The sequence below is a fragment of the Coregonus lavaretus genome (assembly GCF_964263955.1).
Source record: "Coregonus lavaretus genome assembly, chromosome: 38".
NCBI classification, from domain to species: Eukaryota; Metazoa; Chordata; class Actinopteri; order Salmoniformes; family Salmonidae; genus Coregonus; species Coregonus lavaretus.
Genome location: NC_140025.1, coordinates 3,278,913 through 3,305,975, shown reverse-complemented (window position 1 = coordinate 3,305,975; position 27,063 = coordinate 3,278,913). Strand labels below are relative to the sequence as shown.

Below are 27,063 nucleotides of genomic sequence, written 5' to 3'. Positions count from 1 at the left end.
CTAGGTGAAATTCCAGTTCATTAAGGTAGAGAATGGCTACTGGTGTCTAGTGGGCTGAACTGGAATCAAATGTTTTCTAATGGATTCAATTGGACCAGTTCATGTGACCGTTTGAGATGGGCTCGGTTACAGCTTGCATCAACGTGGGTTTCATCAGATCAAGATAATCTTATCACTATCGTTGGATTAATTATTTGACAGATATTGTGCAGTGATTGCCTGGCAGGGTTCACATGGGACAACATAATCAAGTTAAAAACTATGAACAATAGTGACTGTATTTGTAGTCTTACAAATAGCCAAAGTCATAGAGTATATTATTCACCCAAGAACAGTGTTTCCACTCACAAGTGGAAGTTACAAAACTTTCCTCAATCTTCTGTCTGAAGCCCTTCCCTACACAGGGCACAATCATGTTCCCGTGCATTCTCTCCATGTGTCCGCTTAAGCATTGCTTTGTTCTCAGTGTGTATTCTCTGATGACTATTCAATGCTCTTTTGGCACTTAAGCATTTGACAGACGCTTGTAAGATTCCTCCTGTGTGAATGTCTCATAAACAGTAGCCACGTTTCCATCCACAGTTTTTATGCGAGTCAAATCGTAATATATATATATACACACTGCTCAAAAAAATAAAGGGAACACTTAAACAACACAATGTAACTCCAAGTCAATCACACTTCTGTGAAATCAAACTGTCCACTTAGGAAGCAACACTAATTAACAATAAATGTCACATGCTGTTGTGCAAATGGAATAGACAACAGGTGGAAATTATAGGCAATTAGCAAGACACCCCCAATAAAGAAGTGGTTCTGCAGGTGGTAACCACAGACCACTTCTCAGTTCCTATGCTTCCTGGCTGATGTTTTGGTCACTTTTGAATGCTGGCGGTGCTTTCACTCTAGTGGTAGCATGAGACGGAGTCTACAACCCACACAAGTGGCTCAGTTAATGCAGCTCATCCAGGATGGCACATCAATGCGAGCTGTGGCAAGAAGGTTTGCTGTGTCTGTCAGCGTAGTGTCCAGAGCATGGAGGCGCTACCAGGAGACAGGCCAGTACATCAGGAGACGTGGAGGAGGCCGTAGGAGGGCAACAACCCAGCAGCAGGACCGCTACCTCCGCCTTTGTGCAAGGAGGAGCAGGAGGAGCACTGCCTGAGCCCTGCAAAATGACCTCCAGCAGGCCACAAATGTGCATGTGTCTGCTCAAACGGTCAGAAACAGACTCTGTGAGGGTGGTATGAGGGCCCGACGTCCACAGGTGGGGGTTGTGCTTACAGCCCAACACTGTGCAGGACGTTTGGCATTTGCCAGAGAACACCAAGATTGGCAAATTCGCCACTGGCGCCCTGTGCTCTTCACAGATGAAAGCAGGTTCACACTGAGCACATGTGACAGACGTGACAGAGTCTGGAGACGCCGTGGAGAACGTTCTGCTGCCTGCAACATCCTCCAGCATGACCGGTTTGGCGGTGGGTCAGTCATGGTGTGGCATTTCTTTGGGGGGCCGCACAGCCCTCCATGTGCTCGCCAGAGGTAGCCTGACTGCCATTAGGTACCGAGATGAGATCCTCAGACCCCTTGTGAGACCATATGCTGGTGCGGTTGGCCCTGGGTTCCTCCTAATGCAAGACAATGCTAGACCTCATGTGGCTGGAGTGTGTCAGCAGTTCCTGCAAGAGGAAGGTATTGATGCTATGGACTGGCCCGCCCGTTCCCCAGACCTGAATCCAATTGAGCACATCTGGGACATCATGTCTCGCTCCATCCACCAACGCCACGTTGCACCACAGACTGTCCAGGAGTTGGCGGATGCTTTAGTCCAGGTCTGGGAGGAGATCCCTCAGGAGACCATCCGCCACCTCATCAGGAGCATGCCCAGGCATTGTAGGGAGGTCATACAGGCACGTGGAGGCCACACACACTACTGAGCCTCATTTTGACTTGTTTTAAGGACATTACATCAAAGTTGGATCAGCCTGTAGTGTGGTTTTCCACTTTAATTTTGAGGGTGACTCCAAATCCAGACCTCCATGGATTGATCAATTTGATTTCCATTGATCATTTTTGTGTGATTTTGTTGTCAGCACATTCAACTATGTAAAGAAAAAAGTATTTAATAAGATTATTTCATTCATTCAGATCTAGGATGTGTTGTTTAAGTGTTCCCTTTATTTTTTTGAGCAGTGTATATAGATATAGATATATATATTAGTACCAGTCAAAAGTTTGGACACGCCTACTCATTCAAGGGTTTTTCTTTATTTATACAATTTTGTACATTGTATAATAATAATGAAGACAAACTATTGGGCTTGTTCAAATTGTTTATTTTACTAGAAACATAGCCTTTTTTAGCAAAGAAAAAAACTAGAAGCATGGACGTTACACACGATCTGCCTGCCAATCAAAGTCAACAAAGAAGCATGCACAACTGTAGAGTAGGCAAACATTTAGTGATGTAAACTCCTTTCGTTTGCAAAAGTCCAAGAAAATCAAGCATTGAGGATGACTGAAGACAATGGAAATAACGCTATTGAGGTTGATTTGCAGGATGAGGAAGAATTGTTTCGGGAAAAAGGGGGCCTCTGTCGTTTGAAACTGGTTTGGCTTTAAGATATCCGACCTCGACCAACAAACAGTACTGTGTAAGTTGTCGACGCATTGTGCTAGCCAAAGGTGGAAACACCAGCAATCTTTTTCACCACCTGAAAACCCTGCACGTGCGCGAATATTTAGAATCTACCAGAATGCGTGCAACAAACCCCCAGAGCAGCGAAGCAAGTCCCAAGACATCATCAAGCCAGACCCGCACTCAGCTGTCACTCAAGGCATCATTCGTTAGTTGTACTCCCTATGACAAGAAGAGGAATGAGATAACGAGTGCAATTACGTATCACATAGCGACAGACATGGAACCTATTCAAACTGTGGAGGAAGACTGTTTCAGAAAGTTGATTCGAACTCTAGACCCAAGATACGAGACCCCGAACCGTAAATACTTCAGCTAAATATGTCTGCCAGAACTCTACACAGAATGTCCGGACAGAGTTGCCAACGAAATCCGTAACGCTGCATTCTTCTCTACCACTGCCGACTTATAGTCAAGCTGGCCACAGAGCCATGCATTATCGTCACGATTCATTACATTGACGACAACTGGAAGCTGCAAAACAAATTCCTTCAGACCTCTTATTTCCCAGACGACCACACCGGAGAAATAATTGCAGCTGGGCGGAGGGAGGCACTTTCATCCTGGGGCTTGAAAGAGTGGCGTCAAGTACGTGACTACCGACAGCGGATCGAACATGGTCATAGCATTGGAGCTGAACAAATAGACAAGTCTAGGGTGTTTCGGACACAGGCTACACATTGCTATTGGTAAGTTTCAACGTCCAAAACACAGAGCTAGGTAGAAATATAACGTTACTTTAAAAAAAAAATACATAAGATGCAGAATAACTGTTGTATTCCTTATCTCCTCTGTTTAAAGTTAGAGCAGACTACACTGCCTGATCCTTCTTATACGTTAAGCCGGATATATACAGCTATGCAAATGTAGAATATTTGTAAATGTGTGCAATATCCAAACATTACATGGATTACATTGCTTTTATTTATAATTGATACAGTGGCCTATGGTTTCAATATATGAATCTATCCTCTCTCTTTCAATAATAGCCTACCCAATAAATGATCCCGTTTTCTAAAGCAACATAGCGCTCTTAAATCACAACAGTTGTTTGTAAATCTATAGATGGATTACATTTGTAATCATATCCAGTGTCCATGTTGTAATTACAGCAGATGCTATGTTATTTCTATTGAATAATTGTGATTCATATGTAATTATTTTTCACCTTTTTATTTTGAAGAGAGGAGTGTCCAAAACTAACCTCGGGTTTCCCGGGCCACAGGAGTGTACAAGAAAGTGGTCAGCACATTTTCCTATAGTTGGAAGAAGCAGAAGGCGCTGACAAGTGCACAGGATAAACTGAGCCTGCCCCTCCACAAGCTCATCATGGAATCCCCGACAAGGTGGGGATCTTGACTGCAGATGATGGAAAGAGTCCTGGAGCAGGAAAAGGCCATCACACAAGCCCTGGCAGCAGACAAAAAAACACGTCACCTTGCACCCTCCTGGCAAGACATTGAGGTCTTTGAGTCTATCACGGCAGCACTTAAGCCCCTCCAGGATTTCACAGATGCCCTGTCAGGAGAGACATACGTGAGTGTGTCCTATCTGAAGCCGGTCCTCCATTTGTTCAAGACGGAAGTTCTGAAATCAAAAGAGGGCGAAGCCAAACTGACCCGAGAGATTAAGATGAGGATCCTCAATTACCTGAATGACAAATACACCGACCCTGAAACAGATGAGCTGCTCACCATGGCTACCTTTCTGGACCCAAGGTTGAAGACTACCTACATGACCACTGAGAAGCTGGTGGTGGTGAAGGTGAGAGCTGCCTCCGAGACAGAAGCCCTCCTGGTAGGGAACACAGCCGTGGGAGACATCTCTTTTGAAGAGGACCAAAGTGAGAGAGAGAAAGAAGCTGCCACTGCTCCACAATTAGCAAAGAAGTCCGAGAAAGAAGCTGCCACTGCTCCACAATTAGCAAAGAAGTCCAAGAAGAGCCTTGGGAGCTTCTTTAAGAAAACCAATAGTGCACCTGCCTTCAGAACCCAGAGACAGGTCATCGAGCAAGAGCTACACTCTGATGATGACAGCAGGCTGATCCTTTGGAGTGGTGGCAAGTTCACACATCCAACTTCCCACAATTGAGTTGTCTGACAAATAAATACTTATGCATCCCTGCCACAAGTTCGCCCTCTGAGAGAGCATTTAGCACTGGGGGCAATGTGGTCACATGCCACAGGGCAACTTTGAAGCCAGAAACTGTCAATAGGCTGGTGTTTCTTGGCACGGAACTTGTGAAGAGGGAGGCAGTGAATTGTTACATGCTGAACTGAGAAACATACAGACTGTCTGGTTAATGCTTGAAGTTAATTTGAAAAGGTTTACAACTTGAATTCATAATGACCGGTTATGCTGAAAAAAGACTGCACTTCTTATATTTGGCAGGAAAAATTCCTGACTACTTTATCATTTTTTTAAATAAAATGTTACTGCATATTTATTTAACTCATATACCTTTGTTTATGTTTCATGTTTGCACAGGTTTACCACAGAAGTAAAACAATCGTTAAAAAAATGTGCAATGCCCCCTTTCTGTTTCTATAAGGTTAAAAGCAATATTTAGTCATTTATTACATTTACATTTACATTTAAGTCATTTAGCAGACGCTCCTATCCAGAGCGACTTACAAATTTACTTAACCCGCATTGTGGGAAGAGGCAGAAAATGCACCAACACGGAATTCACGCTTAAAAACGTCCTGAGATGTGTCCGAATCTTTTAAACTTCTAGACTGGTGTTCATTAGTGCCCACAATGGTCCAGGTAGTCCCTCCGTGTTTCGGTCCCTTTTGTTTGGTTTGGTGCCTAATGAACACAACCCAGTCTAAAAGACAGAAGGAGACAACTTTGACCTTGGTGTGTTATTTGGCTCTTTTCTCCCAGGTTTAAACTACCACACACATTCATAAGAAAAAAACAGAAAAAGACACAAAGTGCTCTTTTTCCCTATTATGGGTGCAAGGCAAGCGTTCAACAACACACAGACCACCATTTAATCAACGCCTTCATCTAGTTTCAAAATAAGTGGGAAATTAAAATTGCCCTCCAGTTTATCTTAATTACTGCCTAAATCAAAGCACCCATTAAAAACCCAGATTTTGTTGCATGTTATTACCCTTATTGGATTATTTCCTTGGAAATATATAGTCATTTGATACTACAAAGTCTAGATACTACAAAACACTATCAAATGCATCTTGATAGAGAAGCTTCACGATGTGACACCTAGCTGCCGATTCACAAGAGCAAGTAATGATACTCTAGTCAGTCACATAGATTAGGGATCACTCAGTAGATAGATAACATCAGTCACTAAAAAGACCCTGGCTGTGCGTCCCAAATGGCACACTATTCCCTATGACCTCTGGTCAAAAGCAGTGCGCTATATAGGGCACAATTTGGGATGCAACCTCTGTGTCTTTGGCTATGGGTCCAGAACAGCTTTTAACTAACCTCTATGACAGGGGTGTCAAACTCATTCCATGGAGGGCCGAGTGTCTGCTGGTTTTAGTTATTTTCTTTCATTTATTTTTGGGTCCAATTAAGACCTAGACAACCAGGTGAGGGGAGTTTAACTAATTGGTGACCTTAATTCCTCAATCAAGTACAAGGGAGGAGCGAAAACCTGCAGATACTCCATGGAATGAGTTTGACACCTGTGCTCTATGATGTGATGTGGACATATTCTATCATGGGAGACAGAATACTTCACCACCTGACCTTCCATAATGCTTGAGGCTCGAGGTAGTGACCAGGTCAGGTCCCCAATATAAACAGATATCTTGGGAATACCCGACAACTACACTACCCATACTCCTACACCTCGTTGAAACTTCACATTAAGTTAGCGCCACAGACTCCATGTTTGGTATCTGGGTCGTGTTCAGTAGGGCACAACATTTGAATAAGTTTTGCAACGGACAAAGAAAATCTGTGTTCTTATTGGAGACGTTCAGTAGTACCTCCCCATTTCACTTCAGTTGTAAAACATACAGCGAGTGAGTCAAACCTCTAAAGCTGACATAATACAATGCTGCCCCCTAATGGCCAAAGATAGGCACTGTAAGACATTTGTAAGAAATGTATTGACTTTGAAGGGCTCATAAAATGTGAAACTTTTTTTTTATACAGTATATCGTGATATTATATCGTTATCGTTCGGACAGTGGAAAATATCGTGATATTAATTTTTGTTCTTATCGCCCACCCCTATGTAGTAACCAAGAAAGTGTTAAACAAATCAAAATATATTTTATATTTGAGATTCTTCAAATAGCCACCCTTTGCCTTGATGACAGCTTTGCACACTCTTGGCACTCTCTCAACCAGCTTTACCTGGAAAACTTTTCCAACAGTCTTGAAGGAGTTCCCACATATGCTGAGCACTTGTTGGCTGCTTTTCCTTCACTCTACCGTCCGACTCATCCCAAACCATCTCAGTTGGGTTGAGGTCGGGTGATTGTGGAGGCCAGGTCATCTGATGCAGCACTTCATCACTCTCCTTCTTGGTAAAATAGCCCTTACATAGCCTGGAGGTGTGTTTGGTTTTTCAACAGAACAATGACCCATGATAGTCCCACTAAGCCCAAACCAGATGGGATGGCATATCGCTGCAGAATGCTGTGGTAGCCATGCTGGTTAAGTGTGCCTTGAATTCTAAATAAATCACACACAGTGTCACCAGCAAAGGACCTTTACAGATAACACCTCCTCCTCCATGCTTTACAGTGGGAAATACACATGCAGAGATCATCCGTTCACCCACACCGCGTCTCACAAAGACACGGCGGTTGGAACCAAAAATCTCCAATTTGGACTCCAGACCAAAGGACAAATTTCCACCGGTCTAATGTCCATTGCTTGTGTTTCTTGGCTCAAGCAAGTCTCTTCTTCTTATTGGTGTCCTTTAGTAGTGGTTTCTTTGCAGCAATTCAACCATGAAGGCCTGATTCACACAGTCTCCTCTGAACAGTTGATGTTGAGATGTGTCTGTTACTTGAACTCTATGAAGCATTTATTTGGGCTGCAATTTCTGAGGCTGGTAACTCTAATGAACTTATCCTCTGCAGCAGAGGTAACTCTGGGTCTTCCATTCCTGTGGCGGTCCTCATGAGAGCCAGTTTCATCATAGTGCTTGATGGTTTTTGCGACTGCACTTGAAGAAACTTTCAAAGTTCTTGAAATGTTCCTTATTGACTGACCTTCATGTCTTAAAATAATGATGGACTGTCGTTTCTCTTTGCTTATTTGAGCTGTTCTTGCCATAATATGGACTTGGTCTTTTACCAAATAGGGCTATCTTCTGTATACCCCCCTACCTTGTCACAACACAACTGATTGGCTCAAACGCATTAAGAAGGAAAGATATTCCACAAATTAACTTTTAAGAAGGCACACCTGTTAATTGAAATGCATTCCAGGTAACTACCTCATGAAGCTGGTTGAGAGAATGCCAAGAATGTGCAAAGCTGTCATCAAGGCAAACACTTCTTTGGTTACTACATGATTCCATATGTGTTATTTAATAGTTTTGATGTCTTCACTATTATTCTACAATGTAAAAACATTGTAAAAATAAAGAAAAACCCTTGAATGAGTAGGTGTGTCCAAACTTTTGACTGATACTGTAAATTTAGAATACATTTCAAAGATAAGATATTACTTAGCTGATAATTAATCAAGGATTCTAATAATATTTTAGCTAGCAAGAAAGTTTAGAAATAGGCCAATAATGTGCACTACGTCATCACGCACTGATTTTAAGTCCATTTGGTGGAAACACCACTGCTGGGAAAAAGTGCATATTTTCTCTATGCATATTTTAGAATATTCACATTAAAATCTGTTGCCAATTGGATGGAAACCTAGCTGTCAAAGAAAGGCAATTATGAAATATTTGCCAGTCATGGTAGCATGTGGTTCCTCCCCTCGGTCTCCTCATATTCTAACAATTAGTGAAACATTTACAATAATCCTGACATCAATATAGTTTATAGCTCATGTGATTATCGCCAGTGCTGAAAGATCTGCTACTATAGCGACAATTATATGGTTTCCCTTGTGTGAATCCTCATATGCGCTGTCAGACTACCTTTACAACGAAAATGTTTGCCACAATAATGACAGCAATAAGATTTCTCTGTGTGAATCCTAATGTGAGACCTCAGATTACTAGGACGAGCAAAACATTTGCCACAGACCTGGCAGCAAAGTGGTTTTTCCCCTGTGTGAATCCTCATATGAAGTGTCAGATCACCAACTCGAAAAAAACATTTGCCACAATCTTGACAGCGATGAGGTTTCTCCCCTGTGTGAGTCTTTCTGTGATAGTTCAGATAACCAACTTGAGTAAAACATTTGCCACATTCAACACAGCGATGTGGTTTCTCTCTTGTGTGGGCCTTCCTATGAGAATCCAGTTTTCCCATCTGAGTGAAACGTTCACCACAATCACTACAGCAAAATGGTTTCTCGTCTGTGTGACTCCTTTGCACTGGTGACTTCAGATCCATGGATTTTCTACCCTTCGATCTTTGTCCTTTTTCTGTCAACATCATCTTCAATTTGCACTGGGGCTGAGAGTCACGGGTCTGCTCTGAGGAATCCTCTTCCTTAGGTTCTGTTTTGATCTGTTCGGTAGAGGCCATTCTGTCTTTGTATTCTTCACTTTGGGTTTGTGATGTCTGAGTTGGGTACTGATCATACTCACTTTTCACCAAGGCAGGAATGAATACAGAGTCATCTTTCACCTGGATGATACTGAATTCCTCCGGTTCCTCTTTAAGATGACTGGGGTTCCAGTCATCTTGCCCCAGACTGGTGCTCCGCTCCTGCTTACAGTGTTGCTGCTCAGGGGGAAACAACTCTTCAGAGACAATGACCTGCTGAAAATCTGAAGGGAAGGAGAAAGGATGAGTTAGAACTGAAATGCTGATTAGCTGGTTTTAGCAACGCTAGTATTTACACACCAGCGTTGCTAGGAATTAGCTTACAAAAACATTGAATAGTCTGTCAGAGGCCAGAAGTTAAATAAAATAAAATGTAAACTTACTCTGCCGATTGTCTGTAGGCTTGGTCCTTATGCAGGGGGGTTGTTTTGAAAAAACATCTAATAGAACATAAATTGAACAGGCTTTCCAAACGTGGGTCTGATGTAGACCCACTTCCTCTTCGCTTACCTCATGTCAAAATAAAAGTCCTGCACGTGCGCCATACCTGCACAAAAAAAGCAACAACTTGTGGGGGACTTTTATTTTGACATGAGGTAAGCAGAGAGGAACTGACCTCGCTGAGGAACTGCATCGACTACAACAGACCCATGTTTGGAAATTCTGTTTAATTATACATTCCATTAGATTTGTTTTATTCCGCCCTGCATAAGGACCAAGCCTACAGACAATTGACAGAGTAAGTAGAAATTGAATTGTATTTCACTTATAGCTTCAGCCGGACTATTCAGCTTTTTTGCAAGCTAATTCCCATCAACGCTAGCGTGTAAAGAGTAGCGCTGCTAAAAGCAGCTACACACTGATTAGATTGCGCATAAGCACCTATCTGACATAACGGGGTCTAGGATAGGATAGCCCGTGATTTTTTAAAAAGATAGCCCATACAGTGAGGGAAAAAAGTATTTGATCCCCTGCTGATTTTGTACGTTTGCCCACTGACAAAGACATGATCAGTCTATAATTTTAATGGTATGTTTATTTGAACAGTGAGAGACAGAATAACAAAACAAAAATCCAGAAAAACGCATGTAAAAATGTTATAAATTGATTTGCATTTTAATGAGGGAAATAAGTATTTGACCCCTCTGCAAAACATGACTTAGTACTTGGTGGCAAAACCCTTGTTGGCAATCACAGAGGTCAGACATTTCTTGTAGTTGGCCACCAGGTTTGCACACATCTCAGGAGGGATTTTGTTCCACTCCTCTTTGCAGATCTTCTCCAAGTCATTAAGGTTTTGAGGCTGACGTTTGGCAACTCGAACCTTCAGCTCCCTCCACAGATTTTCTATGGGATTAAGGTCTGGAGACTGGCTAGGCCACTCCAGGACCTTAATGTGCTTCTTCTTGAGCCACTCCTTTGTTGCCTTGGCCGTGTGTTTTGGGTCATTGTCATGCTGGAATACCCATCCACGACCCATTTTCAATGCCCTGGCTGAGGGAAGGAGGTTCTCACCCAAGATTTGACGGTACATGGCCCCGTCCATCGTCCCTTTGATGCGGTGAAGTTGTCCTGTCCCCTTAGCAGAAAAACACCCCCAAAGCATAATGTTTCCACCTCCATGTTTGACGGTGGGGATGGTGTTCTTGGGGTCATAGGCAGCATTCCTCCTCCTCCAAACACGGCGAGTTGAGTTGATGCCAAAGGCCTCCATTTTGGTCTCATCTGACCACAACACGTTCACCCAGTTCTCCTCTGAATCATTCAGATGTTCATTGGCAAACTTCAGACGGCCCTGTATATGTGCTTTCTTGAGCAGGTGGACCTTGCGGGCGCTGCAGGATTTCAGTCCTTCACGGCGTACTGTGTTACAAATTATTTTCTTGGTGACTATGGTCCCAGCTGCCTTGAGATCATTGACAACATCCTCCCGTGTAGTTCTTGGCTGATTCCTCACCGTTCTCATGATCATTGCAACTCCACGAGGTGAGATCTTGCATGGAGCCCCAGGCCGAGGGAGATTGACAGTTCTTTTATGTTTCTTCCATCAGCGAATAATCGCACCAACTGTTGTCACCTTCTCACCAAGCTGCTTGGCGATGGTCTTGTAGCCCATTCCAGCCTTGTGTAGGTCTACAATCTTGTCCCTGACATCCTTGGAGAGCTCTTTGGTCTTGGCCATGGTGGAGAGTTTGGAATCTGATTGATTGATTGCTTCTGTGGACAGGTGTCTTTTATACAGGTAACAAACTGAGATTAGATTTAAGAGTGTGCTCCTAATCTCAGCTCGTTACCTGTATAAAAGACACCTGGGAGCCAGAAATCTTTCTGATTGAGAGGGGGTCAAATACTTATTTCCCTCATTTAAATGTAAATCAATTTATAACATTTTTGACATGCATTTTTCTGGATTTTGTTGTTGTTATTCTGTCTCTCACTGTTCAAATAAACCTACCATTAAATTTATAGACTGATTATTTCTTTGTCAGTGGACAAACATACAAAATCAGCAGGGGATCAAATACTTTTTTCCCTCACTGTAGGATAGTCCAGGATTTCGCACTCATCTATACTGTTGGCAATTGACCCAAACAGTTGTTGAAGTGTATAAAATGGGCAATCATTTTATCAGCTGCCGCAATCTGACTCGACTGATTATAATGAAGGGGGCATAGCTCAATACTGGTCTAAACACCACTAATGGTCCATTTAAAAAAACCACAAGGCTAGTACAGCGAGCGACTGTATTCAGTAATCTCTGTTAACCCAGAACTAAAGTTTTGCGTAATTGGTCAGCTGCTCGATTAAGTTCTGGATCCATACATACATTAAATGAAAAGATGAAGAGATGCTAGAACGAGGAGCGGATTGTTTATTCTATTCACATTTTAAATGATTAATATTGACTGGATTTGTGACGCAAATTATTTCTTAAACTCTCTCGCTATATGAAACCTGCAGTATTGATTGTAGAGTTCGAATGCTAGAGCGGACAAAGCCCAAACCCCCGATCAAACCAAAGACATTTCCAGTCAAATTTCAGGAGGGATGTTTGTCTGACGACTCATCCTGAATTTAATTCCACTGCTCTATCGACAGCTCCATACATTCAGTCTGAAACGGACATCCTAGAAGTCTTTTGTGTTAATGTTAAAATGAGGGGCATTGTACAAAACAAATTCATCAGTGATTGGATCGTCTCTAACCAATCAGAGTATCAAAGACATGATGTGATTCATGATTCGTGTAGGCCGTATCTGGCCTAAGCCATCGGTTTCTGGGACCAATCAGAACGGACAGAATGTGTTTGGATTCTAGAAGAGGTCAGGGAGGAAAGCAAATCCAGACCATAGAGAAAGATAGAGGACTCATCTTTGTCTCTGTGTCATTATAGAGGCTGTGACAGCATGGGCAGCGCCATTGAGGCTATCTCCATTTTGAAGTAGTCCATTTTCTTCTTCACGATTGGCTGATCCCTCCTGATGACCCAGTTGGACATGACTCCAACAGGGTCACCAGGAGCGATCAGCCAATGAAGTTGGAAGTGCCACTCAGTTGACTACATTAAAATGATGGAAGCCCTCAAAGGCGTTGGCCATGTTAATAGGGCCTTTTGGCCACTAGAGGCCTCGATCATTCTCTATGATCCAGACTAATCATGGAGAAAAAATGCTAGTGGGTGTGGCGTTTGGCTGGAGCAATGTGGATGAGTAGTCAGGTTAGCTGGAGGTAGTTGAGTCAGGCTAGCTGGAGGTTGGTGAGTCAGGCTAGCTGGAGGTTGGTGAGTCAGGCTAGCTGGAGGTTGGTGAGTCAGGCTAGCTGGAGGTTGGTGAGTCAGGCTAGCTGGAGGTTGGTGAGTCAGGCTAGCTGGAGGTTGGTGAGTCAGGCTAGCTGGAGGTAGGTTGCCGCTGATAAACAGCTGCCAGCAGTGTCTGCAACTGTATGCTGGAGGCAGCATTATGCAGTCAAATACATCCAGAGTGAGATTAACAGATTTTCTGTTAATTGTCAGATAAATTAATTGTTGTTTTTAGTTGAAATTATGTAACGACATTCCAACATTATGATTCCATCATTTGTATTTGTTTGCATTAGTTTCAAAACAGGACTTTTAATTGGAAGGCGAACATCCAATTTCACTATCTTTACCCATTGTTAATGTTGCTCACTTCAAAGTCGTAGCGCTAGTGGCCCAGTGGGAGCTTGCTAGTCATAAGAATCCAACTAGACGTTCATTAGGCCTACGTATCTCTCTCGTCGGAACGGTGCTATGCCATAATCAGGACAGTGTGGAGCCGGCGCGAGATATGGCTCAGAACATTTACCTAAATCGCATTATCCCCACTTACAAATAGAGAAGATTGAAATACTGCTAGCCTAGCAAGCTGACAAAAAATACAATTTCAAACTTCTCGATTTGTCAGTGGGGATAATATCGCTCGCCAGCTTGTAGGCCTAGAAGCCGGAAATTAGTTACGTCTGGTTCGTTCAGTCATTCATATTGGGGAAATTAATGGGGAAAGAATGTGGTTTTGGGATAAATGCCGAAAATAAGGTCTGAGGTTTCCTCAGGCTTAGGAGATCTTCTTCTGTGGGTTTATTGGCAGACTACAACCCCAAAAGGTGTATTACCGCCACCAACTGGACGGAGTTGAAAAAACCAAGGTAAAAATAAAACCCATACGTGATAGGGAAAACTAACTTAATCCACCCAAAATAAAACAATAAGAAAACACATTGACAAAACCAAAACCCCAAAACTCCCACTTCTTCCTTCCTTCAAATCTCCATATCTCCCTTCTCAGGCTCTATGACCTGAGAGGGTGGTACAGCTTGTGACAATACTCCTTGCAACTCCTTCGCCGAGAAGTCTTTCAGTCCCAGGAACCATTCCGCCGCATCCACAATTATATATATTTTCCTGGACTTCCTCTCCACCTTGGCAGTGCCATTAATCACCTAAGCTATAAAGGCCACAAAGTCCACATTCTTAACCTTTAACATATCTGGGTCCTGCTGTTGAACGGCAACCCCTGAAGCCTTCAGTGAAGGCCTATCCAACAGCATGGACTCTTCAGGAGCACCATATGAACCCTCAACCCTTTTAACAGTCGCTGCATATGAAATGTTCTGGACATGGCTTCATAGTTCCCACCACAATTGCAACATGTCACATTTTCATCACTTTTAAAACACATTATTTGATCTTTTCCACAACTTGGACATCTCTGTTTCTCCCTTCTGCAAACACTTAAAACATGTCCAAAAGCTTTTCAATGATCACACTGCATTGGTCTTGGAACAAATACTCTGACTCTGTAGTTTATATATCCTAACTGCACTTGAGTAGGGAGAGACTCCATATCAAAAAACAAAAGTACAGATACTCTTCACTTTTTCTTCATTCAAAACACGATTCATCCTACGAGAATCAATCACTCCAGGAATATTTTTAATCTCTGCAACATCGACTTCCCACGGAACGCCAGATATTACCCCCTTGAGGGGTGCCTTGTTCTGAAAAGACACACAGGACAAAAACTTCTCAAATCGGGTGAGACGCAACACACACTCAAATCAAAACAAGCCTGCCTCTCGTGATCCTCACAACCTTCACTTTACCCAGCACTCTCTACACCAGTTTGGTTATATCAAATGGGATTCTTCAAAATTGTTAATCCAATCAGCTGCTCCTCACTAACGAAACGTACTCCTACAAGATAAGGGAAATTCTCATTACTGTTTGCTACTTTGCTCCGTTTCTATTCTTTTGGACAATATTCCAATTATCCTTGATTCCCCCGCCATTACATTCACGCTCCACATCAGCGTCCGCCATCTTTTAGCTGTCGGATGTCAGGTCGAATAGTTACTTCAGGAACACCCTTCAAAACAACAACTCGGCCATCGTTATGACAGCTACGCCACAGATAGCACTAACTACGTTGATCTACTCGCGGGTGGAGTGGGATTTTTTTCCTTAGGAGATCTTCTACATTTTGTTCTATGAGATAATAACAGTCAGTTAACATTCCCTTTAAGAATTCTTTGTGCTTGTTTTGATTAAATAAATGCTTCAAAATTCACAAAGTTACGTTAGCTGATGAAGATATCTCAAAACAAAACTTATAAAATCTCTTAAAGGGATTTTTTTACTTCATATTCATAATCTCCAGCCCCACCGCAACATATGTGAAAATGGCACGTTTCTATGTTTTGTGGTTAAAAAAAAGAGGAAGATAAGTGTTTCCAATAACATTGTAATAACATTGTGTGATTTTAACCAATTATGAGTTGGCTTTGCCTACTAACTGGTTGATTATGTAATTGAAAACGCTTACTTCCTCGATCTTTCTGACTACAAAACATAAACGCGCTAATTTCACATATGTTGATGTTGGGTTGGTGCTGGAGATGATGAATATGAAGTTACATTTTATTTTTTTACATTTCCCTTCAAGCCTGTGTTTATCACAGACCTTATTTCCTCATAAGCTTGGCCAACGAGACATGGCGGAGCTAGTCTTCCTTAGTGCCTACAAAAAGACGCCATTACTCAGTGGTGGAAAAAGTACCCAATTGTCATGCTTGAGTAAAAGTAAAGACACCTTCATAGAAAATGACTCAAGTAAAAGTCACCCAGTAAAATACTACTTGAGTAAAAGTCTAAAAGTATTTGGTTTTAAATATACTTAAGTATCAAAAGTAAAATGTAATTGCTAAAATATACTGAAGTATCAAAAGTAAAAGTATAAATCATTTCAAATTCCTTATATTAACCAAACAGCACTAATTTCTTGTTCTTTTTTACAGATAGCCTGGGGCACACTCCAACACTCAGACATGATTTACAAACGAAGCATGCGTGTTTAGTGAGTCCACCAGATCAGAGGCAGTAGGGACGACCAGGCACGTTCTCTTGATAAATAGTAAAGTACAGATACCCATACAAACTACTTAAGTAGTACTTTAAAGTATTTTTACTTAAGTACTTTACACCACTGCCATTACTGTTGCTCTCTATTAGGAGTACAGCGCTACCTGAGAGAGAGAGATCAACTTGACAATTACTTGGTTTACGATTAGCTCAAGGGCTGACTGTCTTGTTTTGTATGCATTGTACAAAATAATAAAATGCAGCACGACAGGATCTTTCTAAACGTAGCTAGCTATAACTGGCATGTTGATGCGTCTCTGGCCATGATCACCTGAAGCTGACCTCACCACCTGGGTGGTCTTAACCAATCATAGCGCAGTATGATACGACGGTAGAATGCATCCAATTACAATTCAGTATGGTGACACATATGAATAATACAAACAGCCAGTTACAAATTGGTAGCCCACCTTCTGCATCTTGAGTCTCGTCGGCGGGGGTATTGCCGGAAGGACTGTTGTTTCTCGGTGAGCGGCTGCTGACAGGCGTCTGCCCTTCTTGGCAACTCACCAACCTGTACCTCGACTCAGCCAGGCTGAGTTGCTTCTCTAGCATTTTGATTTGCTCCTTGCTTTGAGAGACTTCAACACGTAACGCTCCACAACAATCTTCTACTAATTTGCAAATCTCTGTCACGGCAGCGGAGGCTAGTATGTCCATGATGACAGAGCTTATCCGTTGATGCAAAACACGTATTTCCGACATTCTAAACCCTTGCTTTTGTGAAACCGGTCACAACTACTGTAGAACTAATACTATGACGATTAAAAACGTCCAATAAAGTTTTTTTACCCAGTTTATTCAAGAAATAGTCATATTTGTAAGAATATCTGGCTTATTGTCATCAATACTCCGCCATCATTGATAACTGTGTTCTTCCTTGTGAGCGCATCCGGTCAGAGTTTAGATCGACAGAAAGCTAGAAAGCGCCACCTACCATGTGGAGACTAGAAGGCGCAATACCCAGAGAAATCTTTGAGCACTTAACGTTGTATTTTGGGTATTCTCTTACTGTAGGAATTATTCCAATGGTTTGCAGAATCATTGTTTAATATGAAGTAAATCATGGTTTTTATTATGTTTATTGGTTAACATGTTATCAACTTGAATAAAGGATTGAGCACTGGAGTAATCTTAACCTCAGACAAACTATATGAGGTTGTATTAGTCTCAAGATCATGTGCAAAGAAGCATTAGCAAAACTTCTGACAGTTATCAACTTTTGTCCTGCAGGATTGCATTAGTCCTGCAGGATTCCTGCAGGTACCTACACAATTCCTTCACAGAGGCACAAATTCCAGTAGGATTCCTGTGGGACTTTTTTTATAAGGGGTATGTTTTATTTCATTGTTTTCCCAGTTAACCATCCTAATATCCATTCATCATTCATCCTAATATCCATTCATCATTCATCCTGCAATATCCTTTCACGATTCAAACAGCAAAAATAAAATGGCACCAGACCATTCAACTGCAATCCTCCTCTCTGTTTTAATGGACACACCACCACAATAGCTCCAACTCAAACCAGCAACAGTTACATCAAGATACAGTCCTTTTACCACCACAACTCTGATATTTTTTTTTTTTACAATGAGCCATGACTAGAATGCAGTAAAACAGTATGTAAACATTATTAAAGTGACCAGTGTTCAATGACTGTGTACATAGGGCAAAGTAGTCTCTAAGGTGTAGGGTAGAGTACCGGGTGGTAGCCGGCTAGTAACAGTGACTAAGGTTCAGGGCAGGGTACTAGTGGTGACTTTTACAGTCTGATGGCCTGGAGATTGAATCTGTTTGTCAGTCTCTCGGTCCCAGCTTTGATGCACCTGTACTGTCTCCTCCTACTAGATGGTAGCGGGAGGAACAGGCCGTGGCTCGGGTGACTTAGGTCCATGATGATCTTCTTGGCCTTCCTGTGACACCGGGTGCTGTAGATGTCCTGGAGGGCAGGTGGTGATACAGCCTGACAGGATGCTCTCAATGGTGCATCTGTTGAAGTTTGTAAGGGTGTTAGGGGTCAAGCAGAATTTCTTCAACTTCCTGAGGTTGAAGAGGCGCTGTTGTGCCTTCTTCACCGCACTGTCAGTGTGAAGGGACCACTATTCCGCCAGGGCTCTCACCTCCTCCTTGTAAGCTGTCTCGTCATTGTTGGTAATCAGGCTTACCACTGTTGTGTTGTCAGCAAACTTGAGGATTGACTTGGAGACGTGCGTGGCCACGCAGTCATGGGTGAATAGAGAGTACGGGAGGGGGCTGAGCACGCACGCCTGTGGGGCCCCCTTGTTGATCAGCGTAGCGGAGGTGTTGTTGCCTACCTTCACCACGTGGGGTCGGCCCGTCAGGAAGTCCAGGACTCAGTTGCACAGGGAGGGGTTCAGACCCAGGGGCATGATCTTAGTGATGATTTTGGAGGGCACTATGGTGTTGAAGGCTGAGCTGTAGTCGATGAACAGCATTCTTACATAGGTATTTCTCTTGTCCAGGTGGGATAGGGCAGTGTGCAGTGCAATAGCGATTGCATCGTCCGTGGATCTTTTGGGGCGGTATGTGAATTGTAGTGGGTCTAGGTTGTCGGGTAAGGTAATATGATCCTTAACTAGCCTCTCAAAGCTCTTCATGATGATATAAGTGAGTGCTATGGGGCAATAGTCAATTAGTTCAGTTACCTTCCCTGTCTTGGGTACAGGAACAATGGTGGATGTCTTGATGCAAGTGGGGACAACTCACTGAGATATGGAGAGATTGAATATGTCCGTAAACAGCCCAGCCAGCTGGTCTGCACATGCTCTGAGGATGCGACTTGGGATGCCGTCTAGCCCGGCAGCCTTGCAAGGGTTAACACGCTGAAATAACTTACTCGCGTCGGCTACAGAGAACGAGAACACACAGTCCTCGTGAGCGGAGGGGGCCCGCATCGATGGCTCAATGACTGCAGACAAATATAGATTATAAAGAGAAAGCCAACCACGTTGCGGACATCATGAATAAATACAGGTTAATGACATTTTTCTACCATTGCGTGGGGGACTTTTATTTTGGACATTTCCGAAATTTCGTGACCCGGAAATACTTGTTTTAGTGATGCTGACGAGACGCTGGTGACGCTGGTTCAGTATATCTTCTTTGGGGCGGATTTGTTTTGTTTGTGATTACCATTATTTTTTCGTGGACGAAGACATATTCGTTGAATACCCAACTCTCAGTCAACTAAAAATGTCTCAACTACAGTTGCTGCGTGAGTTTTTAAATGAGCGTGTAATGGCTGCTGCTGTCGAGATTTTCGGGGCAGTTGAGAAAACGGTAGCGGAGTACCAAGACGAGAATGATCGGCTACGGAAACTGCTGAGGATAGGTTTGTATCTATATATACAACACAAGCCCGTATGATCGCCACATTCAACGTGTGTTAGAAATATAGTATTTTCGACAGTGTTATTAAGCTGTCAATATTTTGTGATTATTGGTGTCGTAAAAATGTTAGCAAACGGGTTAACGTTAGCTTTTTGCATGTTGGACATTTTTGGGAAGTACTTTTCATAACCTGATGCGCTCTCCTGTTGACTGACTCTTAAAACATGATTCCTCACCAACATATTTTTCAGTGTTTTGACAAAGTAGATTCTCGTTTAATGCTAAAATATATAAAGGAATATTAATAATATACATTAAATAAAACATTAATTTCAGTGATGTGCATTGACATGAACAGTAAAAATACTGTGTTGGTGTTGCAGTGATACACTTGGAATCCTAGTGAAGGAAAAACACAAGACATAGGTTGAATAAATATATATTATATTGTTTATATTAGACATGTAAGATAAATAATTCATTCATAAATACATACAGTACCCGTCAAAAGTTTGGACACACCTACTCATTCAAGGGTTTTTCTTTATTTTTTTACTATTTTCTACATTGTAGAATAATAGTGAAGACATCAAAACTATGAAATAACACATGGAATCATGTAGGAACCAAAAAAGTGTTAAACAAATCAAAATATATTTCAGATTCTTCAAAGTAGCCACCCTTTGCCTTGATGACAGCTTTGCACACTTGGCATTCTCTCAACCAGCTTCACCTGGAATGCTTTTCCAACAGTCTTGAAGGAGTTCCCACATATGCTGAGCACTTGCTGGCTGCTTTTCCTTCACTCTGCGGACTAACTCATCCCAAACCATCTCAATTGGGTTGAGGTCGGGTGATTGTGGAGGTCAGGTCATCTGATGCAGCACTCCATTACTCTCCTTCTTGGTCAAATAACCCTTACACAGCCTGGAGGTGTGTTGGGTCATTGTCCTGTTGAAAAACAAATGATAGTCCCACTAAGCCCAAACCAGATGGGAATCGCGTATCGCTGCAGAATGCTGTGGTAGCCATGCTGATTAAGTGTGCCTTGAATTCTAAATAAATCAGTGTCACCAGCAAAGCACCATAACACCTCCTCCTCCATGCTTAACGGTGGGAACCACCCATGCAGAGATCATCCGTTCACCTACTCTGCGTCTCACAAAGACACGGCGGTTGGAACCAAAAATCTATAATTTGGACTCATCAGATCAAAGGACAGATTTCCACCGGTCAAATGTCCATTGCTCGTGTTTCTTGGCCCAAGCAAGTCTCTTCTTCTTATTGGTGTTCTTTAGTAGTGGTTTCTTTGCAGCAATACGACCACGAAGGCCTGATTCACGCAGTCTCCTCTGAACAGTTGATGTTGAGATGTGTCTGTTACTTGAACTCTGTTAAGCATTTATTTGGGCTGCAATTTCTGAGGCTGGTAACTCTAATTAACTTATCCTCTGCAACAGAGGTAACTATGGGTCTTCCTTTCCTGTGGCGGTCCTCATGAGAGCCAGTTTCATCATAGCGCTTGATGGTTTTTGCGACTGCACTTTAAGAAACTTTCAAAGTTGTTGAAATTTTCTGTATTGACTGACTTTCATGTCTTAAAGTAATGGTGGACTGTCGTTTCTCTTTGCTTATTTGAGCTGTTCTTGCCATAATATGAACTTGGTCTTTTACCAAATAGGGCTATCTTCTGTATACCCCCCCTACCTTGTCAAAACACAACTGATTGGCTCAAACACATTAAGAAGGAAAAAAATGCCACAAATTAACTTTTAACAAGGCACACCTGTTCATTGAAATGCATTCCAGGTGACTAACTAATGAAGCTGGTTGAGAGAATGTCAAGAGTGTGCAAAGCTTTCATCAAGGCAAGGGGTGGCTACTTTGAAGAATCTAAAATCTAAAATATATTTTCATTTGTTTAACACTTTGTGGGTTACTACATGATTCCATATGTGTTATTTCATAGTTTTGATGTCTTCACTATTATTCTACAATGTAGAAAATAGTAAAAATAAAGAAAAACCCTGGAATGAGTAGGTGTGTCCAAACTTTTAACTGGTACTGTACATCAAAGCAAAAACAACAACAACTAAATCTCGACCTCCATCCCTTTTATTGTCACACATATCGCAATAAAAGTCCAGCTCCACCTCCGCCTCTGGGTCCCACTGCACACAACCACAGTGGATCCAGTGCTGGCAGAAGTCGCGGCACCTCCGAGTCACACTCCTGAGAGGAGCTTGCAGGTGGATCATGCTCTCCACAGCGGGCAGCAGATGGTGTCTTCTTACACTTCTATTTGAAAAACAAAATCAAATTGATGAAGATGATTTTGCAAACTTAGAGGTACTACAACGACAATACTAGTTGATACAACTGAGAGAGAAGGTTATGAAGTACCTGAGGGTGGTGCTGTAGGTGGCGCGACAGAGGTGGCTGGTGGAGCTCTTCTTCTTATTAGTATTGTGGCAAGGAAACAAAACACGAAGGGGATATAACTTCTCTAGGAAAACAGCCCTACTGTTGGAAACATACATCATTATGTTGTCATCCAGAGTTACATTTATTTATGTTCCAAGCTATAGCACTCAATATTTTACATGCAGCAGGTTTTTAAAGAGCCAAAGAATTTGGTCTGCTTCGTGTTTTACATTTTTGCCACAGACATAACAGTAACTATTTCATAATTTAACATGTGTTTTTACCTCTGGAGGTGGCAGTTTACTAGCATGTAGAAAAACTGTCTATGTCACGAAAACCGGGAAGTGATTTGAATTTATAATAAAAAAATAGACAAACCTTTTAAATAAATCACTTTTTTCATTATGTTTATTGAGAAGTAATTGGAAATAGATTCAAGTTTTTTTGTTATTGAATTGGAATTTCAGTTTACTTCTTGATTTTACTGACTTAAAGGGGCAATCTGTGACATTTTTAAACTTTAAAATTAATATACACATGGATTCAAGAAGAATTTAACTTATGGATGCCTCGTACTCCAACAGAACCCCAAATATAAGCTTTTTTTACTACAGTGTTTCTAAACAATGTAATTGTAAACAAACACTTCATAGCCTCAACATGGTTAAAACTATCATCATAGCTGGTCAGTCCTTGCACCCATAGCTCTGTCTATGAATTTGAGAGTGGTTGCATTTAGCAAGCCCCATCACTCACCCCTTTACCAAAACAGTGGTGGGGTACCCACTTTGTTATTGTTTGAACTGCAGATTGCCCCTTTCAATTCAAATTCACTGTAACCCTGATGTCTAAAGACTGGATAACCTCAGCCCCCCCTCTCATTCCCTCCAGATTCCTTGCAGCTCTCTCTCGCTGTCTCTGAAGAGGTTGTTCTTCCCGAGCATCAGCACTGTGAGCAGGAGTGGAGCTTCGGTCTGGGGCAGGAGAACACTGAGGCCACACAGATTAAAGAGGAAGAGGAGCAAATCGGGACCAGTCAGGAGGAAGAACAGCTTCAAGAGCTCGTTGATACCAAAAACTCAATATTCACTCCTGCTTGTGTGACAAGTAAATGTGATCAGGAGGACCCCTTGACTCCTCCTCAAATCCAGACTGTGGAGAACAGGGAGTGTGACCCTAAACAAGTGAATCTCACATCTTTTGACACATTGACTCAGCTAAAGGCTCTCAACATTCCCTCTGACCCTCCAGATAGTCAAAACAATGCATCCAGCCCCAGCACAGCTGAAAGCAGCGACCCAATAGGACTAGACAGCAGCCCAACATTAGATCCCAGACCACCATTGGATCACAACCCATTATTGGAGAAACACAGTTCCAATCCCAGCAACACAGCTATAAAAACTATCCTCTGCTGTGACTGTGGCGAAACGTTTGCTCTAAAAGCTGACCTGCAGATGCATGTGACTCTCGCCAAGAAGAAACCCAGTGAATGCCAATTCTGCAAAAAATGCTACAACTCCATCTGTAAACTGAAGGCCCATGTCAGACTGTGTCACAATGGGAAAACCAGCACCTGTCCCTTTTGTGGCAAGACCTTCAAACTAGAAGGAGATCTGTCCAAGCACATGATGATTCACACAGGAGAGAAACGATTTAGCTGTGGTGACTGTGGGAAGAGCTTTAATCGCAAGGGGAACCTAAACCAACATATACGGACTCATACAGGGGAGAAATTATTTAGTTGTGGTGACTGTGGGAAAAGCTTCAGTCACAAGAGGAACCTAACCGAACATGTTCGGACTCACACAGGAGAGAAACCATTTAGCTGTAATGACTGTGGGAAGAGCTTCAAACAGAAGGGACACCTAACCATGCATAAACTGACTCACACAGGAGAGAAACCATTTAGCTGTGGTTACTGCGGGAAGAGGTTCAATCGCAAGCAGGCCCTAACCATGCATAAACTGACTCACACAGGAGAGAAACCATTTAGCTGTGGTGACTGTGGGAAAAGTTTTACTTTGAAGGACTCCCTAAAGAAGCATAAATTGACTCACACAGGAGAGAAACCCTTTAGCTGTAATGACTGTGGGAAGAGCTTCAAACAGAAGGGGCACCTGAAGGTGCACAAACTGACTCATACTGACTCACACAGGAGATAAATCATTTAGCTGTGGTGACTGTGGGAAAAGCTTTAGAGTCAAGGGGAACCTAACCATGCACGAACTGACTGCTGCCCAGTCTGTGACCCAGTCGTAAGGCTTAGCTGCTGAAACATATGAATAAAGTCAACAAAGAAAGAACAGGACTAAAACAGAAAACATTTTAGGAGAAAGAGATCTTCTGTCAGAAGAGCAGGTTGACGTTTAGGGATGAGTCTTGTCCTTGAGGCAGAACTGAGCAATTTCCGCCAGATGGGCCAGCTGCAAAGTCAAAATTGGCTATATTGTAAAAGTTCATGAAAACAAAAATGTATGGTTAGGTTTAAAATCAGATTTGATGACTTTGTGGCTGTGCTAGCTAGTGACCACTATGCAGAGCTGCCTCCAGAATCAGATTCATGATGGAAAAACACTAACCTTTATCAGAAGATGGAAATAAAAAGTCAGGGTTTGGACACAAAGGAAATGTGTGATGGATGTACTTTTGTAAAACATTTTATGGGACTAATAATTCTAATCAAATTCTAAACAAAACGAAACAACTTGTTTTAAATAGGCTATGTCTAAATACACTTTACAGGCACCATAATTGTTTCCTGTGGGCATATAATATTAAAACAAAGCAGACTATGGAGAGTTTTACGCACATCCAAACTTTTCACAGTAGCTGGACAAAGAGAATGTCCACACCGTTTTACTGCTTCCAAATATAATGTTTTATAGACATATTGGAACCATCTTACAGATCGCATTCACACTTCTCCAGAAGTTTAATCATTCTAATAAGTTTGCTTGTTTTTCATTGACTTATTAAAACCAATCTGTTTTTGTTTTTTTCAACAACAATAAATACATGTAAAATGTAATGATATCATAAAATCACCAGCATAAAAAAAGACGCGATGCATGTTGCTGTTGAACCAGCCTCCATTATAGTAGGCCTAGGGTAAGTGTAGTCTACAGAAGGCTTAAAAAATATTAAACAGAAAACAAACTATTGTTAGGGGAAAATACCTTCTTAACACAAGGTTCACCAAGGTTCTCATCTCTCATTTCATGATGGGCATGGACACGTAGCCTACATCATGAAGGGGTTTTTACGCAAGTCCAATTCATGGCTAAGATAAGGTAGGCCTGCTTACAATACATAGATAAAAAGGGAATGTCAGCTCACTGTTTTACTCCTCTCAAATTAGATATTTTAATAAAGCTTTCGTGATGTAAGATTTATTTCCATGCGGTCTCACGAGCTAAACTTTTTATTGATGGTCTTGACTAGCCTACTTGATTACATTGGGCAGGACAAAAAGAAAACAGACTTAGTTGAGTGGAAGGGAGGCTATGCTTGGGTTTTAACCAAATAAAACGAAATGGGGAAAAAACAGTGTTTTATGTTTCTAAATACGAAGTATACACAAATCACAATCTCATCTTGTTCCATGTGCATACAGTGCATTCGGAAACTATTCAGACCCCTTGACTTTTTCCACAGTTTGTTATGTTACGGCCTTATTCTAAAATTGATTAAATAGTTTGTTTTTTCTTCTCTCAATCTAAACACAATACCCCATAATGACAAAGCAAAAACAGGTTTTTAGAATTCTTTGCAAATGTATTAAAATGGAAATATCACATTTACATAAGTATTCAGACCCTTTACTCAGTACTTTGTTGAAGCACCTTTGGCAGCGATTACAGCCTCGAGTCTTGGGTAATTGCGCTACAAGCTTGGCACAACTGTATTTGGGGAGTTTCCCCCATTCTTCTTTGAAGATCCTCTCAAGCTCTGTCAGGTTAGATGGGGAGCGCGCTGCATAGCTATTTTCAGGTCTCTCCAGAGATGTTCGATCGGGTTCAAGTCCGGACTCTGGCTGGGTCACTCAAGGACATTCAGAGACAGGTCCCGAAGCCACTCCTTTGTTGTCTTGGCTGTGTGCAGGGTCATTGTCCTGTTGGAAGGTGAACCTTTGCCCCAGTCTGAGGTCCTGAGCGCTCTGGAGCAGGTTGTCATCAAGGATCTCTTTGTACTTTGCTCCGTTCATCTTTCCCTCGATCCTGACTAGTCACCCAGACCCAGCCGCTGAAAAACATCCCCACAGCATGATGCTGCCACCACCATGCTTCACCGTAGGGATGGTGCCAGGTTTCCTCCAGACTTGACGCTTGGCATTCAGGCCAAAGAGTTCAATCTTGGTTTCATCAGACCAGAGAATCTTGTTTCTCATGGTCTGAGAGTCCTTTAGGTGCCTTTTGGCAAACTCCAAGCGGGCTGTCATGTGCCTTTTACTGAGGAGTGGCTTCCATCTGGCCACTCTGCATGTCCTTCTGGAAGGTTCTCCCATCTCCACAGAGGAACTCTGGAGCTCGGGTTCTTGGTCACCTCCCTGACCAAGGCCCTTCTCCCCTGATTGCTAAGTTTGGCTGGGCGGCCAGCTCTAGGAAGAGTCTTGGTGGTTCCAAACGTCTTCCATTTAAGAATGGAGGCCACTGTGTTCTTGGGGACCTTCAATGCTGCAGACATTTTTTGGTACCCTTCCCCTGATCTGTGCCTCAACACAATCCTGTCTCGGAGCTCTACAGACAATTCCTTTGACCTCATGGCTTGGTTTTTGCTCTGACATGCACTGTCAACTGTGGGACCTTATATAGACAGGTGTGTGCCTTTCCAAATTATGTCCAATCAATTGAATTTACCACAGGTGGACTCCAATCACGTTGTAGAAACATCTCAAGGATGATCAATGGGAACAGGATGCACTTGAGCTCTATTTCGAATCTCATAGCAAATGTTTCTGTTTTTATGTTTAATAC

General features: G+C 42.3%; 2 protein-coding genes across 2 annotated transcripts; one reads left to right on the top strand and one right to left on the bottom strand.

Annotated features, from left to right (window-relative positions):
• Window positions 1-8,677: 8,677 nt before the first annotated feature.
• On the bottom strand, window positions 8,678-17,193 carry LOC311111999 (uncharacterized protein). Its single transcript, XM_084154958.1, has 2 exons — window positions 16,720-17,193; window positions 8,678-9,596 (listed from the first exon to the last, which is right to left on the bottom strand). Exons 1-2 carry the CDS (start codon window positions 17,012-17,014, stop codon window positions 8,749-8,751), a joined length of 1,143 nt encoding a protein of 380 aa, XP_084011084.1. The 5' UTR covers window positions 17,015-17,193; the 3' UTR covers window positions 8,678-8,748.
• Window positions 17,194-19,395: 2,202 nt separating this feature from the next.
• On the top strand, window positions 19,396-24,745 carry LOC311112084 (uncharacterized protein). The gene is made up of 2 exons (XM_084155062.1): window positions 19,396-19,664; window positions 22,979-24,745. The coding sequence occupies exons 1-2, from the start codon at window positions 19,526-19,528 to the stop codon at window positions 24,250-24,252; spliced, it is 1,413 nt and encodes a 470-aa protein (XP_084011188.1). The 5' UTR covers window positions 19,396-19,525; the 3' UTR covers window positions 24,253-24,745.
• Window positions 24,746-27,063: the final 2,318 nt, after the last annotated feature.

Coding starts and splice junctions, on each gene's coding strand:
- LOC311111999 (XM_084154958.1), bottom strand. CDS start 17,014: ATGTCGGAAATACGTGTTTTGCATCAACGGATAAGCTCTGTCATCATG. Junction 9,597..16,719: donor CGAGACTCAAGATGCAGAAG/GTGGGCTACCAA, acceptor CCTTCCCTTCAG/ATTTTCAGCAGGTCATTGTC.
- LOC311112084 (XM_084155062.1), top strand. CDS start 19,526: ATGTCTCAACTACAGTTGCTGCGTGAGTTTTTAAATGAGCGTGTAATG. Junction 19,665..22,978: donor ACGGAAACTGCTGAGGATAG/GTTTGTATCTAT, acceptor CATTCCCTCCAG/ATTCCTTGCAGCTCTCTCTC.